General features: G+C 44.1%; 1 protein-coding gene across 2 annotated transcripts in view; it reads left to right on the plus strand.

Moving 5' to 3' along the window:
- The window catches only part of DZIP1L (DAZ interacting zinc finger protein 1 like), a 1,070,134-nt gene that overhangs the window by 956,997 nt on the left and 95,651 nt on the right, over positions 1-17,486 (plus strand). For both annotated transcript variants that reach the window (XM_044070018.1, XM_044070019.1), the window contains one exon: positions 17,033-17,198. In XM_044070018.1, coding sequence (XP_043925953.1) covers positions 17,033-17,198 — 166 coding nt within the window. The remainder of the gene's footprint in view (positions 1-17,032; positions 17,199-17,486) is intronic.

Genomic DNA, 17,486 nt, shown 5'->3' on the forward strand with positions numbered 1-17,486 from the left:
TGACTGTACTCTCCAGCACACATGGGTTTATATGGGTGTTTCAAATGTTTATTATACAGACGGTTACTACCTATATATGCAAGCTGTGGTTAAGGTATACTTTTGCACATGATAAACATCCCTGCCTTTATCGGGATTGTAACCTCGAATGAACAGATACTATGTGGATGCTGTAACCATTACACTGTTGACATTAACGTTGCTTCTGCCTATTTCCTATTCAGATGATTTCTATGTGTAAGCTAGGCTAAGCAAAGGGCGGAGGCCCCCAAACTCACTGAGCTTCACATACTCTTGAAATAACAACATATAACAAATGTACTGTGAGACAATACATTACATTCCTAACTACATTAGGCATAGCCCCTCACTGACACACTTCAAGGGAAACCTTGTTGTGTGAATGGGTAAACCGACTATACACCCCTGGGATTATGTGTCCCAGAGCCATAAAGCCAGGGGTGGGTGGGGGAGCCTGTCCAGTTTGATAGCTGCAAGACCTGTTGGGGGAATTGAACGGTGTTGAATTGCCACATTAACATGCCTATGCCCTCTTTAGATCACTAAGTTCCCCTATCACCCTCCACAATCCCAGTCTTCAACAACTTCCAGCAACTCTGCCTGGAATTGCTTCAATGGCTATGCTTGACAGAGGCTCATTTACTTCATCAATGGTGCGGGGCAGGCCAACACACTGTAGCTATGCTTCTAATTATCCATGGGCAGATAGGTAGTAGGCTATCTGTGAACCTCTAACGTGCAGGCCATCACAGCCATAATATGTGAATATAAAATGACCTTCAGATCACAATATACAGTGAGAAATTACCATGTAGTCAGGAAACAGTTGAGTACAGCAAGAACATACAGAACACTGATACTTAGTCACTCCAAAAGCCTATCTTGGAAGCTAGAAGACTTGTATAAGTTTAAGTTTTTCTATTGCTTACCAGTAGGTTACCTACTGGGGAGATGAAAAACAAGCACAGATGGGGAACATGCATGCAATGATACCATACCGGCCTGTGTGTCAGCATTAAGCTTTGGAATACTGGCCAAGGCTATTGGCGCCCCCATGGTGCCTTATTTAGGAGAGTCTCGAAGGTGAATACCAGCTCCGTAAACATCACAATAGCAGATTCAATGAGGATTATGCTACTCAACACCAGGGTTGTGATCACAACATGCATGCACTCACAGCACTCCTCAGGATGGACAACATCAACATCTGTGCATTAACTGAAATCTGTCTTAAGGCTCCTGAGAGCACACCAGCACTATCAGACTACAACCCACACCACACATTTCAGCCACAGAACATGGACTGATAGACATGGAGGGGCTGTATACATATTCATTAGGGATACCTACACCTCCAGGTTAGTGGGGCAGCACGATACCTCTGTGATCATCCATGTGCAGCTAACATCAGCCACAAATGCAATGTGGAATGTGGCCTGCTACAGATCACCCTCCATGACCCAGGACCTCCACTCCACTTACCTGGAGACGGTGGAGAACATGACAGTCCTAACGCACACCTTGGCATTGGTCGATGTCGACTACCATACCATTAACTGGGAAACGTACTCCGGTACTCACTTCCAGGCTCAGCGCTTCCTGGAATGTATCACCTCATATGCCCTGTATCAGGTGGTAACCTCCCTAACATGGGGTGGAAACGACTAGATGTGGTCATCACCAACATGGGCAACAGGTGCACCACAGCGGAGATTAACCGGTCACTGGTTATATCCGACCATGAACTATTCACTGTTTCTACACTCTAGCATCTCCCCCACCCATGGATACCACAGTGTATACCTTTCCTACAGCTAAATTTACACTACTAGTGACAGGGGTGGGGGAGTTTCACAGCCCCCACACTAAGGGGAAACACTGCACAAGATACAGACAGATTTACAAATGCAGTCTATAAGCACCTACACGGATGTATGGTTCGTGCCATCACTGGCAAACCAAGACTCACTCCTCCTAGACAAGGACACTGGTCTGGTGGACTTCTGCAGTAAACAGGCTATACTACAGAAGTAGGACAGTATTCCAGACACACAGCAAATCCCACGAAGGGCAGACATCCGTGACCACTATTAGTATGATACGTAGGTGACATCATCCAAGGCTAACATCAGCAGGAGAATACGCAAGGATTCGAAAGATAACCACAAAGCCTTCTTTGGCTATGTCAAGGATCTATGTGGTAACACACAGATTTGCACTGTGCCGGTGAAATATAGCACAAAATATGCTGACCCTACTGATATTGCCAACATCCTTGCAGATATATTCGGTGTGTACTTCACCCCCTAAAGAGCCCACAACACTACCCGAAAGGTACAGTATCCCAACCATCAGAGACACACAGGTGGAAATCGCCCTCTCTAACAGCAGAACACAGCGTCAATGGAGGCAGATGTTGACCCAGACTGCATCTTGCAAACTGTACAAGACAACCTGCCCCCCACCTAATTAAGCATTCCTACCTCAGCCTCTCCACAGGCTACATGCCCATACAATGGCACGTGGCAACGGTTATTCCACTCCATCAAGGTGGAATCACACCTGACCATGGTAACTACCACCCCATAAGCCTGACTAGCCTGGTCTGCAATGGTATGGTTCGCATCCTCATGGCACTCATTAACAATGACATTGATAACCTCCGAACACGTGACCCAACCCAGGTCAGCTTGGTTGAGTGCAGTTCATGCCTACTGAATCTTTTTGACGTCCTACATACAGTCACCAATACATTAGCTGATGGGGGAGGTGGTTCACACATACTACCTGGACCTCACCAAGGCTTTTGACACCATGCCCCACTCGGGTATTATTGATAAACACACCAGCCTGTACATTCACCCATATATCACAGGTTGGGTTGCCAATGGTCTTACACACAGAACCCACATGGTACAACTAGCGGTCTCCAGGTCCAACTCTTGAACAGTCACGAATGGTGTCCCACAGGTCTCAGTCCTGGGAGCCCTACTGCTTGGCATATACGTCTCAGATGTACAGGCAAACACAGGTGGACTATGGCAGACCATGTTAGGCAATGACTGTGAACTGGGAGCCATGATTGATAGTCCAGCTGACACGGACATCCCTCAAGGGGCCTCACAGAAAACGTCACATGGTGCCAACGACACGGCCTCCAGCCAAGTGTCACTAACTGCATGGTCATTCCTTTGTGGAATTGGCACCCACATATTAACACATAAGTGGCAGCCACTTTAATATAGATGAGGTATTGGGGTATCTGGGGACTAAGGTAGATAGTGATCGCCCCTTTGACAATCATATCTCCACAGTAGTTAGGACATCCTTCTATGTAGGCCATCTGATTACTAAAGGATTCCCATCTAGACATACTGGAGTTATAGTGCCCCTTTACTCATCAGTCCCATCATAGGGTATAATAACCCATGTGGGATGTACCTCAGAGGACACGTCCAACAGCTGGGGGGGTCCACGAATGTAGCTTGCCAAGGGGAATACTGGCCTCCAACATATGGCCTATGCAGCCATACCGAATAAACTCCTGCTTTACTCAGTGGCATCTCGTTTACCCAGAGATGATCTCCGCTGGCCAACACACCCATGTCGAACTCAGGCTTGATGGATATGCTCCACCTATGGGAATCCATGTCACAGTGAGCCACACACTGTAGTGAGCTGACCTTGCCACAACAATTACTGGAAGATGCTGGAGGGACAGCTTCCCATCACAGACACTCCCCATACTTTGGAACAACATCTCTAACTACATTATACAGAGCCCCTCACTAACACTCTGCAAGAGAAACCTTGAAGGGTGGATGGGGAACAGTAGATGTACCCCAGGGATCACGCCATTGGCTCTGCAGGGACAGTTAATGAATCAATGGGGTGGCAAAAGCTGACACATTTTGGCTGGCCTTATGAATGGCCTCTGGCAGTTGGCCATGTACCAACCTATGAATCTGTACATACAGTATCTGCATATGCTGATAGCTTAATTTACTGTTCAGGTGCTGACTTACCTTGTGCCAATGGCTGTTGTGTGTGCAATAGTTGAGGGCTGCCTATGTTGGATGCACACAGCAGACTGCCTATACATGACAATTTACAGGTAGTCTTGTGTGTATGCCATCCATTTTTACTGTGTGTGCAGGTGGAGAAAGGTGTCTGTCCCTAGGTGCCTACACGCAGTGTGTGTGCTATACGTTCCCTCTTTGCCAAGGCATGGGCATACTGGGCACATCTCTGTCTGCCTACTGGGGCTGGCTCAGGGTGTTCGTGGTCTGAATACCTATGTGCCTGTGGGGCCCTTGGCAATGGCGGTGGGCTGTGAGGGCCTTCACCAGTCTGTCCCTGCTGCAGCTGTTTCCGCAGGATCATATTGTATAGCATGGCACACACTATGAAGATGTGGGCCATGTGCCTGGAGAGTACTGCAAGGCTCCACCAGATATGTCCAAGCAACGGAACCGTGATTTCAGCATCCCAAACACATGCGATGCGATGATTCTGGTTTGTGCGTGTACCTCATTATGGCATTCCTGCATGGGTGTGTGTACATTTCTGATGGGAGTCATCATCCACGGTTCCAGTGCATAGCCAGCATCTCCCACCAGGTGGCCATTTGGTATGTCCTCCCTGGCAAATAACCGATACAGCTGTGAGGCATGCCAGATGTGGGAGTTGTGATGGGCTTCCAGGGCTGCCAGCACATACATCCATGATAATGCCCTGGGCATTGCACAGGACCTGGTGGTTGATGGAGGGGCATCCCTTGCGGTTTATGTAGCGCTTACCCTGCTCACCGGGTGGTGATTTGATGTGTATGTGCATGCAGTCTATTGCACCCAGTACCTTTGGGTATTCTGCCACACGGTGGAAGAGATGCATATTGCTGGCCAACTCCTCCTGCGTTCGGGGGAAGTATATGTGCTCATTGGCATGTGGTAACATGGCATCCAGGAACTGGTGTAGTACCCTGGATGCTGATGCCTGTGAGATCCCCATGATATCCCCAGTTGGTCTTTGAAAGGTACCTGTAGCTAGTATTCTCAGGCGTACACATACCTTTGTATCCACTGGGATGGGTTCCCCTCTGTTTGTTCTGGCTCTGAGGCATGGCCGGCACAGCTCCACAAGTTGCTGTAGGGTGTCCCTGTCCACCCTGTAATGCTCTATTATCTCCAGATCATGTAGCCCCTGGTAGGTTACCCTGGGTCTGAACACTCTCCTGTTCCTCTGGTGCCTGCGGTGGTTGTGTGCATCATCCTCCACTCCACCTTCAGTCTCCAACACATGCTGGTGGATCAAAGCTATGGCGGCCCCTACCATGTACATAATAAAATTTCCCCGTCTCTATACACCACTGGTGCAGAGTGTATGAGAATACAAAAATGTGTGTGAGGTGCTTTCACACTTTATAGTATTGTGCTATGGATGCTGCTGATGTAAGTGGGTGTGTATGAGCTATTCCAGCTGATGCGTGTCTTAATTATGGGTTTTGCAATGAGTACTGCAAGTGTGGGGCCTTTACTGTGGAGATCTACTTGCCTGCCTTGATTAATCTGTTGCCCTTTAATTCACTTTTAGACCTGGATCCCCTCCCATTATCAGGCATGCATCCACCTGCCATCTTTCTTGTTTTGTACTTTCCCTACCCAATCGTGGCAAAATGTGCCTTGTCACTGATATACTGCATATTGGCTTTGCTCTGCTTTGACACTTTGCTGTTTTCTTTGCAATATAGCCCCTCCCCTTCCCTGTTCTGCAGATAGCTGCTTGCAGCCTTGTTAGCTGTTGTTAATGGCCCACTGTAAGCTCCTAGGTGTTAATTATTCATTTGTACTCCAATTTCACTGCTGCAGCATTTCCTTATTTCTTTCCTGTATCCTTCCTGTTTCAGCTGCAGTGTGCAGCGCGCATACCCATTTACCAGGTTTACGCACGTTTTCATCTTCGTTCACATGCATACTCGATAACATTGTTTACTCTCAGCTAAGCATAGCTATGGGCAATTCGGCGCACCCCTATCCTGCAGCTTTGCCTAGCTAGGGGCAGACCAGTTTAGCAATGCTCCAGTGTGCTTACAGCAATGACAACACACCCCTCTCTTGATGTCATCTTTATCTCAAGGGCTCACCTCGGTGTTATAACACTACACTATGAGGTACATCCTTGCACCAGCGGGGAATCTGCGATTCACTATTACTTAGCATGCCTGCCATTGACTATTATGGAGAAATCATGATATGTGTTTCATTGCGGTTGTATTCTGTATTTTTATATATTCCTTGCGATCCCCTTTGCGCACCGCTGCCCTGCGCTTCCATGTCGCAATAGTGCGACTATATATATTAAATGTTAATTTTATGTTTTGTACATGTGTTTTTTTTTGCCAGTGGCTATATATTTAGCCATTGGCATATATTAACAATATAATGCATGTGTTTGGTCGGCTGTCATGGCTCCGATTTTATGTTTGCAAAAATGTAAACCGTTTTCTACGGTTTACATTTTTGCATGCTTGTACTACGTCTGCACCACTTTCTGAATCGCTACATACCTTCATTTGCATGCTACACTGCTGCACATGGGGTATTTAGTATACAAGGCTCAGGAGTTGTGCAGGCGTAGCGTACGCAGGTAGTGCACATGGGAACAGCTCATACCTGAATTGCTTGGTGGCCATCTTTGGTGTTAGAACGCCGACGCTACGCCTGCACGTGGCACAAGCTTTATGAATCTCGGGGAATCTGTCTGAATGGCTTAAAAGTAATTAATGTTTTAATCAGAACCAGAGTACAGTGACTGAGTCTCTTAATGAACGGCTTTCTAGTTTAGATCGTATTTTACTGAAAATTAAAAAATTACAGATGGGCAATGCATACTTTAGTGAGTGCATTAAGTTAAAAATAGTTCCCAAAGGCCTACGTGTCTGGCGTTTCTCGACTGGACTACTTGCTAATTCTGGTTTCCATAATCAACTTTTGTCCTTTTTTGATAAATGGGGACTAAAATACATGGAAATGGTGGTAAAACGTAATGAAATGAGTATTGTTGAACCGAGTCAGGAAGTAAAGACTTTGGATGAAGTTATTACTAATGACCCTGGGTTCAACACTAGCAGGTTTGACTACAACAGGATTTTGAGTTCTATTGATGAACAAATGACTGTTATCAAAAACAGAAAAATTAAAAAGCTCATCAGGGATGAGAGGGACTTTGCCAACCATGTGGCTTACCCCCCCCCCCCCCACAAGAATGGCATCTGAAGAAACCCACACATCAAACCAATGAAGTTGCAACTAACATGGACATTGAAATTGATTCGATGGATGAACATTTTTTAGGGGAAGAAAACTTTCCCCAATTTAGACAGTCAGAACGCCTCATGAATCAGCGGGGGGGGGGGTACGAACTTTCAGAGCAATCATTTTCAAGCCCCTGCACAGAGAGGCAATGGGCGAGTGAACAGGGAAAACAACTTATCGTCCATGGAGGGAGAGGAGACAGTAGAGACTGATATTTCATCACAGTCTATACCTGACATTGTTCGAGGAAAAAGTTCCCCAACTTTACATATTGACCTCAACAGTACTGGAGACTTTAAAGTTTACAATTATACTGACATTTCCTTGAATGTAACTATTTGTGACCTCTTGGCAAAAGGTTTTATATTTGTTTCTAGTCGATACTTAAACACTGTGAATACACTGGTTGATTTGAAACTTTATGTGAGGAAATTGAATTTACAGGTTTTGTTTCAAGGGGTAGAGGTATCCAGTTCTTGCAATCCCCCCACCCATCCTATTTTAGCATCCTTTGAGAGAGTTTGTGAACTCGATATTAGAACTCTGGGTAACAGGTTTAGAAACAATAGTTTCAGTAGTAATTTATCTAAAGAAGAGAGAGATGAGCTTAATTGTTTGAAACAACTATATGGCATCAGAATAATGAAACCAGATAAAGGGGGTGGGATTGTCATTATGAGAACTGATGACTATATTAACAAAATGAAATCTATCTTGGAGACAGATACTTACTGTGAAAGTTCCTTAAATGAGTTAAATGGCACATATAATAGAATAAGGGGGTACATCCAGGACTTATTTATTGATGGTCTCATTTCAATCCACGAACTACACTATCTGACAATGGAATTTCCAATTGCACCCACAATATTTGGTTTGCTGAAACTCCATAAAAACATTCAACAACCATCCATGCGTCCCATTGTTGATGCCCGGGGATCAATCACGCACCCCTTAGCTAAATGTCTGGATACTTAACTGAAGAAGTTACTTTTGGATGAACCCCACCTATGTATTGATTCCTGGGACTTCTTAAGGAAAATCAGTAACACTTGTTTTAGGTCTGACTTTTTATTTATTACAATTGATGTAGTATATTTATATTCTGTCATCCCATATTCCATCAGGGAGGAATGGTTTTGTGATTATTTGTTTTCTAAGGGAATACCCCAGGACAAAATCAACTAGTACGAATTGATTTTGGATATGGTGCTGAGAAGCAACTTTATCTTGTTCAATAATCAGTATTATTTACAAACACAAGGGGTTGCTATGGGTTCAGTATGTGGGGGGCTGTATGCCAATATCATCATGTTGGAATGGGAAAAACGCACTTTGAAACAATCAACATATTTCCGATTCTGTAATACTTACATGAGGTATTTGGATGACATGTTTATTCTATGGGAAGTCCCTAGAGACCAAATTGTTGAATTCATTAACTATATTAATAACTCAACCCCTTTATGAGGTTCACATATAGTGTTAATGCATGTGAAATTTCCTATCTTGATGTTATTATTAAAGAAAGATCTGGAACAACAGAGATTTGTGGCTGAAGTTTTCAGATAAGAAACCTATTCCAATAGTTTTCTGCATTTCGACAGCTGCCCACCCATTCACTCAGAAACGTGCAGTTGTTAAGGGGCAATTTGTGCATGCAGCATGCATGGTGACAACTTGGATAGGTTTTACCAGAGAATGCTTTAACTTGAAGGAAATGTTCTTGAGAATAGGTTACCTCCCCAATTTAATTGATAACATCATGAAGGAGGTTAGTGAGAAAAGACAATGTGGGTATTTTGCACCAAATTTGGTTACCCCTAATACTGACCATCCTGATTTGACTGGGTTGAACGTAACTGAAACAGTCACGGACACTATTGTGAATGACCAAACAATTGTCCATAACCAGGAAATATATCACAGGCACCATTCCTCTGTGTCTGAAGTAACTAATTACCACACAAGTTTTTCAACTGTCTTCTCAAATTATGCATACTCCATTAAAGATATTATGTGTAAGAATTGGAATTTGTTGGTAGTGACAGAGAATTTTTTTAAATCTTAGGAGAAAAACCTGTGTGTGTTTTCAAGTAGGGCCCTAACTTGAAGAACATTTTCGAACGTAATAATGATGGAATCTATAGGAAGGGTCAGATGATTAAGTGTGGGGCATGTACATTTTGCCCTTTCATTTTGGAAGTCAGTGAATGTGAAATTAATAGAACGAAAATAAAAATACCTAAGAGGTGTAGTTGTTTAATTGATAGAGTGGTCTATTGTGCTATATGTTCCTTTTACCCATGTTTTTATGTGGGGAAGACAGAATGTAAGCTTAAAAATAGGATCAGTGATCACCTTAGGAATATAAGGGATGCTAGTGAAGTGCATGCACTTGCTAGACACATTAGTGAGTACAACAATCACCAGTTCAAATTTGTGGTACTTGTTGTACAAAAAAGACATAATAGGGGGGCAGCCTGGCCATATTTACTCGAAAAAGCTGAGTTGCTATGGCAATTACGACTTGATGTTGCCCACTGGCTAGGCTTAAATGACAGCCTTTCCCGTAAGCAGTCTGCTTAAATTGAGAGCTCTTGATAGGTGAAATATTCTCTTTAGATATGGATATGGTACAAAAATGTTTTTTATAAATGGTCTTCATACCTGTTGTATGTATTATGTACATGAAATTTATTTATTTGTTCCTAATAGATTTTTAACTGTATGCATCTTTTATTTATATGTTTTTATATACACATTTTTAAAAGCATCTTAAAAGCATTTTTATATATACACATATTTATTTTTGTGTTTATAATATGTATTTTAGGGTGTTGACATTTGCACAATCAGTTTTTATATGTATTTTTATGTTTTGATATTTATACTGTTTGGTGCTGACACATTTATATGTAGTGTTTCAGAAGACTGTTTCAGACTTGGGAGTGGTTTTCACTAATCCAGGAAGTGATGTCATGTAAGATTTCCTATTTAAAACAGTTTACTTCCTTAATTTCCTTGTATCTGATGAAGTTCCTGCTTTAATTTTTGGAACAAAAGTGCTTATACCTTCTTGTTTGTCTGAATAAAGAAAGCATCCTTGTACTGAACTGGACGTGCTGGCTTGATTTAAAGCACACATTGGATTATTTCAGGGCTCACTGGGTCTTAATGCCTGCATATTGCCTGTGCAACAATTTTCTTGGTGGTTTGTGCCTTTTTTCGTCTTTTACAGCTTGGAAGCTGCCACCTGGACCTCTGTCCATAACTTTACAAGGCCAATACCACCTACCTCTTTTTTCTAAGTCTAGGGCAGGGTTTGCCTCTGCAGATGTTCATCGTGTTTCACTGTTGCAGTCATGACTGTAGGGTTCTCCCTGCCGGCAGGCAGTCCTCTGTCGGCCAGAATCCCAAAGTCTGGGTCCGGCGTCGGCTGTTCAACTATGCTCCCTGACGTCAGAGCGCCAGGAGTACAAAGCTGACAGCAGACGCCATCTTCTCCAGCCTTTCTTGCCGTGCGGTGATAGCAGTTCGCAAGTGCCGGTCGGCTGACTCCTGACGATTTTTTCTGATAAACTTCAGTCTGAAGACTTTCTTCTCCACTCAAAGCTAAGTACCCCGTTGGGGAAACTTTTTTCTTGCTCCACTCCGATGTCAAAAAAAGTTAATAATTGTATTTCATGTGGGAAGCAAATACCTCATAAGGATTTTCATTCTTACTGTATTCCTTGCTTAGGCCCTGACCACGACGTAGCTAGTTGTCGGTCTTGTGCTAGATTCAATCAACGTACAATTAAACGAAGGTACGATTTTGCTTTTCATTACTTCGGCAGGTGCTTTAACTACAAAATGTCGTCGGATACGGTACCGGCTACCGGAGTTCACAAACGTCGCAAGGATAAAGACAGGCCTCCGAGGTCCAAATCTGATGATAGCGCACAAGCGGAGCCAGCTTCAGGTTCGGCTGTCGTCAGTGAGGCGCTTTTGCAGCCCCTGTCGTCTGCCATTTCAGAACCGATGGCCGAAACGGACTCTCATGAGGAGCCAACCAGGCCTTTAAATATTTCAATTGCAGGACCTTCGGACAATGCTCCTTCGGATGGGTCCGGAGCCGCTGTGCAGGTACCGGCTTCCGAAGGGGTTTTCAGGCCTACTCAGGTTCTTATAAAGGCAAAGACAAAGGCAAAGACTCCTTCTAAATCAAAGACTGCAACACATGCCTCTTCTGAACCGGCTCCCAAGTCACAGAAACAGTTACTCAAGATGGCGGAGGATTTACTTACTATGATTGGGGGTTCACATCCCCCTCCAGATAAAAGGCCAAGGCAGGATGTTTATTATGATTCCTCTGATCAGGCTTCTGTTTCTTCAGTTTCCTCTTCTGACCAGGAATATTCTTTCCCTCCTTATGAGGATTCTGATGCTGAGGAATCCATTCCTTCAGCTTCTCCCCCTGAGGATTTCTCTTTTGGGGAAACTTTGCATGAAATGAGGGAACATTTCCACTGGGAAGGACAGGAGTATTCGGAATCTAAGAAAAGACTAAGGGATTTTCTTCTTCTCCCCCAACATAGACCCCTGGCTATTCCTCCTGTTTTGGATATTGTGGATGATGCTTTTTCGGAGGCTAACTTAACCCCAGACTCTTTTCCTCCTGCTCCTGTTAAGCCTGATAGATATTACAGGGTTCCTGATTCCCACCAGTTTTTATACAAGAACCCTTCTGCTGACCCTGAAACCATTTCTCAGGGTCCTAAGGGAGTTAAGGCCGCTTCTGCCAAAAACCCCATTCCCACTGAAAAGGATTCTAGATCTTTAGAAAATGGGGCAAAAAAGTGTACACTTCTGCTACTTTGTCCATTAGGGCTTTAAACTGTCAGTTTCATATGCTGAAATACCAGCAATTTCTCTTGTCTGTTTTAAAACAAAAGCTTACTTCCATTTCTGCATGTGCAGATGATAAGGAATTACATGACTTATTGCATGCTACTGAACAAGTTGGGAAGCATGGTTTACAGTTTACACTGTGGATTTGATGCCTTGGAGGCTTCTTGTAGGGCTGCTGCCTCCGGCACAGTCATTAGAAGGCATGCATGGCTAAAGGAACAAAATTTGCCAGAACAAGTAAAAGCTAAATTATTGGATGCTCCTGTTCAGCATAATGTTTTGTTTGGATCAAAAGCTGAAGAGGTGATTAAAAAGATGGAGGATAAGGCGAAATCCATGCAAACAGTTAAAGATTCTTACAAGTACAGCCACCAAGATTTAGCAGGAATTGGCCTTCTAAAAATTGGTCCTTTCCCACTTCAGACAGGCCTCAGAGGGGTAGATATAGACGTTCCAGAGGAAGGCCTCAAACACAAGCTTCTTATAGACCAAGACAGTGGACTGCTTCCACCCCTAGGGGAGGAGAGGATAGGTCACAAACTCATAGGAAACAAACTCAATGACTCCCTCTGTTGGGCTGCAGGAACTTCTTGCCTGGAAGCCCCTCTCGGAGGAAAACTCTCTTTTTTATCAAAATTGGACTCATATAACCCAAGACAAGTGGGTTCTGGATGTGGTTTTAAGAGGTTACAAATTCCATTTTCATACCCTGCCAAGGCCAAGCGGATGGCCAGACCTTCCAAAACATCAATGGACAGAGGCCTTAAACCAGGTGGAAACACTTTGGCTATGAAAGCCATAGAACTGGTTCCACTTTCAGAGATGGGACAAGGTTTTTACTGAAGGCTCTTTCTAGTCCCCAGGAAGCAAAACTCATGGAGACCCATTCTGGATCTGTCAGTCTTGAACACCTTTCTAGAAATTCCAAAATTCAAGATGCTTACTCTACAGCAGCTACTTCCAATGCTATCCAAAGATGCGTGGATGGTAACTTTGGATTTAAAGGAGGCATATTTACACATTCCCATCAGGCAGGAACGCAGAAAATACCTCGGGTTCAAGGCCGGATTGAGGCACTTTCAGTTCTCTGCGCTGCCCTTTGGATTGTCTACTGCGCCCAGGGTCTTCGCCAAATGCCTGGCTCCAGTAGTAGCTTACTGCAGATTCAAGGGAATTCAAATTTACCCTTATCTGGACGATTGTCTAATTCAGGCAGACAGCAAGGATGTCTTACTCCAGCATCTAGAGTTTGTACAAAACCTCCTCAAGTTCCTGGGATTCTCTGTAAACATAAAAAAGTCAAATTTGACACCCTCACAGCAGATAACTTTTCTGGGTGCTCTTCTAAACACCACAATCCAGATGGCATTTCTGACATCCGAAAAACAATTACACCTGGCTTCAACTTTCAAAACCTTGGCAACTTTAACTCCGCTATCTGCAAGGAGATTCCTGCAGGTCCTGGGTTACATGGCCTCCTGCATCCTTCTCGTACCATATGCAAGACTACACATGAGGAAAATACAGTGGTACCTAAAAAGTGTATGGTCTCAGCATTGCCACAGTTTAGACATACTGATCTCCGTCCTGCCTTGCCTTCAAAAGGAATTTCTTTGGTGGTCCAGGGCATGTACTCTAAACAAAGGGAAACCCTTCTGTCTGCCTCCTGCCACTCAGATTCTAACCATGGACGCGTCGGATTATGCTTGGGGAGCCCATTTTCAGGGCAACTGTCTGCAGGGTCTTTGGACAAAGGATCAGAAGCACCTGCATATCAATTTAAAGGAAATGTTAGCCGTTCAGAAAGCCCTAATGGCCTTCAGGAATCTTCAACAACCAGGACAACTACTAATACGGACAGACAGCACCACAGTTATGTGGTACATAAACAAGCAAGGGGGATCTCATTCCTACCCCCTTTGCAGACTAGCCATGGATCTATGGAACACAGCTCTAGCTTGCAATCTGGACCTTCAAGCTCAGTTTCTACCAGGGAAGCAAAACTTCCTGGCAGACAGTCTGAGCAGAAACCTTTCAGATCCACACGAGTGGATGCTGGACACCAAAATATTCAGGATGATAACAGCAGTCTGGGGATGTCCTCACATAGACCTCTTTGCATCCCATCTCAATCATCAACTACAGAATTTTTGCACCAGGACTTTCCACAAAGAAGCTTGGAAAGTGGATGCCCTATCATTCAGTTGGTGGGACCTCTCGGGATATGCCTTTCCGCCTCTTCCTCTTCTTCCACGGGTATTATTAAAGATAAAACAGGACAAGCCCAAGATGATATTCTTGCTGGCCCCAAATTGGCCTCGACAGTTTTGGTACCCAACTCTAAAAAACCTATGTATGGAGCCCCCTTGGATTTTACCTCAGTCTCCGAACCTTCTGTCCCAACATCAGGGTCAGGTTCTACACTCTCATGTCAGAACTCTCAGCCTGGTGGCCTGGTTAATCCAGGGCCTTTGACTTCTTCTTTCCTACCCAAGCAGGTTATGGATGTCATTTTAGAAGCCAGACGTCCTAGCACTAGAAAATCTTATGCAGGAAAATGGAAAAGACTTTGTTCCTGGATGCAGGCTCAGGATTCTGATCCTCTTCTTCCGAACATTTCTTCTATTTTTCTTTACTTGACAGATCTTTTACATAAGGGTCTCTCTTTCTCTTCCATTAAGATACATGCCTCTGCTATTTCTGCTCATTATAATGCAGACCCTCCAATCTTTTCCCACAAGCTCATGAGACAGTTTCTCAGAGGAGCTAAGAATTTAAGAACTCCTAGATCTCCTCCCATTCCTGCTTGGGATCTCAACTATGTTTTGGAAAAACTAACCTTGCCTCCTTTTGAGCCTGCTGCCTCTTCTGACATCAAGTTTTTATCTTGGAAAACAGCTATCCTGTTAGCCCTAACCTCTGCCAGGAGAGTTTCAGAGTTACAAGCTCTTATGGCTGTGGAACCTTATATTATTTTTCATCAAGACAGGGTGTCTTTGAGGACTAATCCTACCTTCATGCCTAAGGTGGTTTCCAAAGTGGTTTTAAATCAAACTATCCACTTGCCAACTTTTTTCCCCACTCTTCAAAATAAAGGGGAAAGGATCTTACATTCCTTGGATGTACACAGACAATTACGTTTTTACCTGGACAGAACCAAGGACATCAGAAAATCAGAACAATTGTTTGTTTCTTATGCTTCAAGTTCCCAAGGTAAAGCCATTTCAAAACAGACCATTTCTAAATGGATTGCTAATGGAATCAGATTTTGTTATTCACACCATGGAAAGCAAATCCCAGGGAGTATACAGACTCATTCCACCAGAGCTGCTGCCACTTCTGCGGCCTTCCTCAGGGGAGTTCCTACCAAACACATTTTGGAAGCTGCAACTTGGAGTTCAGTGCATACTTTTTCTAAGCACTACAATCTACCTCTCTACTCTAAGTCTAGGGCAGGCTTTGCCTCTGCAGTCTTGCAGGGCCTTTTAGCCATCCCTTCTTCTTCTTTATGACCACCTCCCTTTCTTTCAGCTTTGGGATTCTACCCTACAGTCATGACTGCAGCAGTGAAACACGATGAACATAGTACAGTTGTGTACACCTACCATAAATGTAGATGTTCGAGTGTCTTCACTGTTGCAGTCTGGGTTTCCCTCCCTCCTGTCCCCTCTTATTTTTTTGCTTTTGTATGGTTCCTTTTTTTCACCATTCTTCTGAGGTGTATTTGCAAAGGGTATGGGACCTTTATCATTTTGGGACTCCTGACATCTGGGGCAAGAAAAACTGGAGAAGATGGCGTCAGCTGTCAGCTTTGTACTCCTGGCACTCTGACGTCAGGGAGCATGGTTGAACAGCCGACGCCGGACCCAGACTTTGGGATTCTGGCTGACCGAGGACTGCCTGCCAGCAGGGAGAACCCTACAGTCATGACTGCAACAGTGAAGACACTCGAACATCTACATTTATGGTAGGTGTACACAACTGTACTTTCTGCAGGGCCTGGTGACCCATGCCTAGGACTCTAACCTTTCCTTCCACCCCTCTCCTCAGCTTTGGGAATCCTCTCACAGGTGATGACTGCAAGAGTGAAACATGAAGAACATAGTACCGTTGTGTACACTTTCCATAAATGTAGATGTTCAAGTGTATTCACTGTTGCAGTCCTGGTTTTCCTCCCTTCATCTCCCATGTAGCGTCTTCCCCTAGGGGGACATAAGCTTCCCATGGTGGCTTTTGGCCACTAGGACTACTTTTCCTTATTTCCTTGTGCTTCTGACAGGTTAGGACAAGAAAAACTGATGTAATGATGTTGGCTGCCTTGCTTTATAGCACTGACGACCTGATGTCAGATTACAGGCGACTGCAGCCAACACAAAAAAAATTGACACTGGTATTCGTGCTGGCCAAGGTCTACCACAGCAGGGATAACCCACAGGTGATGACTGCAACAGTGAATACACTCGAGCATCTACATTTATGGTAAGTGTACACAATTGTACTTTCTCTCTTTTTGTATGGTCAAGAAGATCCCAAAGATTTATTCACTCTGTTGATTTCCCTCCTCTGGGCTGTTCATTCAGCAGTCAATGTGAAGATGTGGGGGCAAGAAACAACCCATATAGCCAAAAGGCTATTGCAGCAGTGAGGCATTTGAACATCTTCTGCTATGGTAAGTGCAATTTATACAACTGTACTTTCACCTGAGGACCAGAAAAGAAAAAAAATAAAATGGAGGACTACAAACAGATATGTGGAATGCATCAAAATAACAGCAGTTTATTTTTATTGTTTCTATTTCCTGTTAGTGAAAAAGCAGGGGAGTGCACATCTTCACCAGTCCAAGTCTGTGTCCAAGAAATCTCGAGTAACTCAGCCAAAACCTGTTAAAGTGCAAGCTCCCAGGCCAGCTCCACGCACTAAGATCACAAGTCCTGTCAGTACTGCACGGTCAGCAGCTGCTGCAGAAACAAGGTAAGTGCGATCACATCTGGGAGTGCACCAGGACTTGTAATGGGTTGAAGTTATGTTAAAGGGTAGTTTAGTTGTGGTGTTCCAGGACCAGCATCTGCTGCTTGACAGTGGTAAAATGTATTGGAATATAATTGTCAGAGGTGAAAATCTCCCTCCCTTTTTCCAGGATATTGCTTACTCCACATTGCACCTTTCATTTGTAGTTACCAGGCTGCAGGATATCAGCTTGCATACAGGCTAGGATTCAGTGTAATTCCTTGTTTTAGCAAAACACAATGTTGGTGTCTC

This window comes from Protopterus annectens, chromosome 4.part1 (genome assembly GCF_019279795.1).
Source record: "Protopterus annectens isolate FY-2018-M chromosome 4.part1, PAN1.0, whole genome shotgun sequence".
NCBI lineage: Eukaryota > Metazoa > Chordata > Ceratodontiformes > Protopteridae > Protopterus > Protopterus annectens.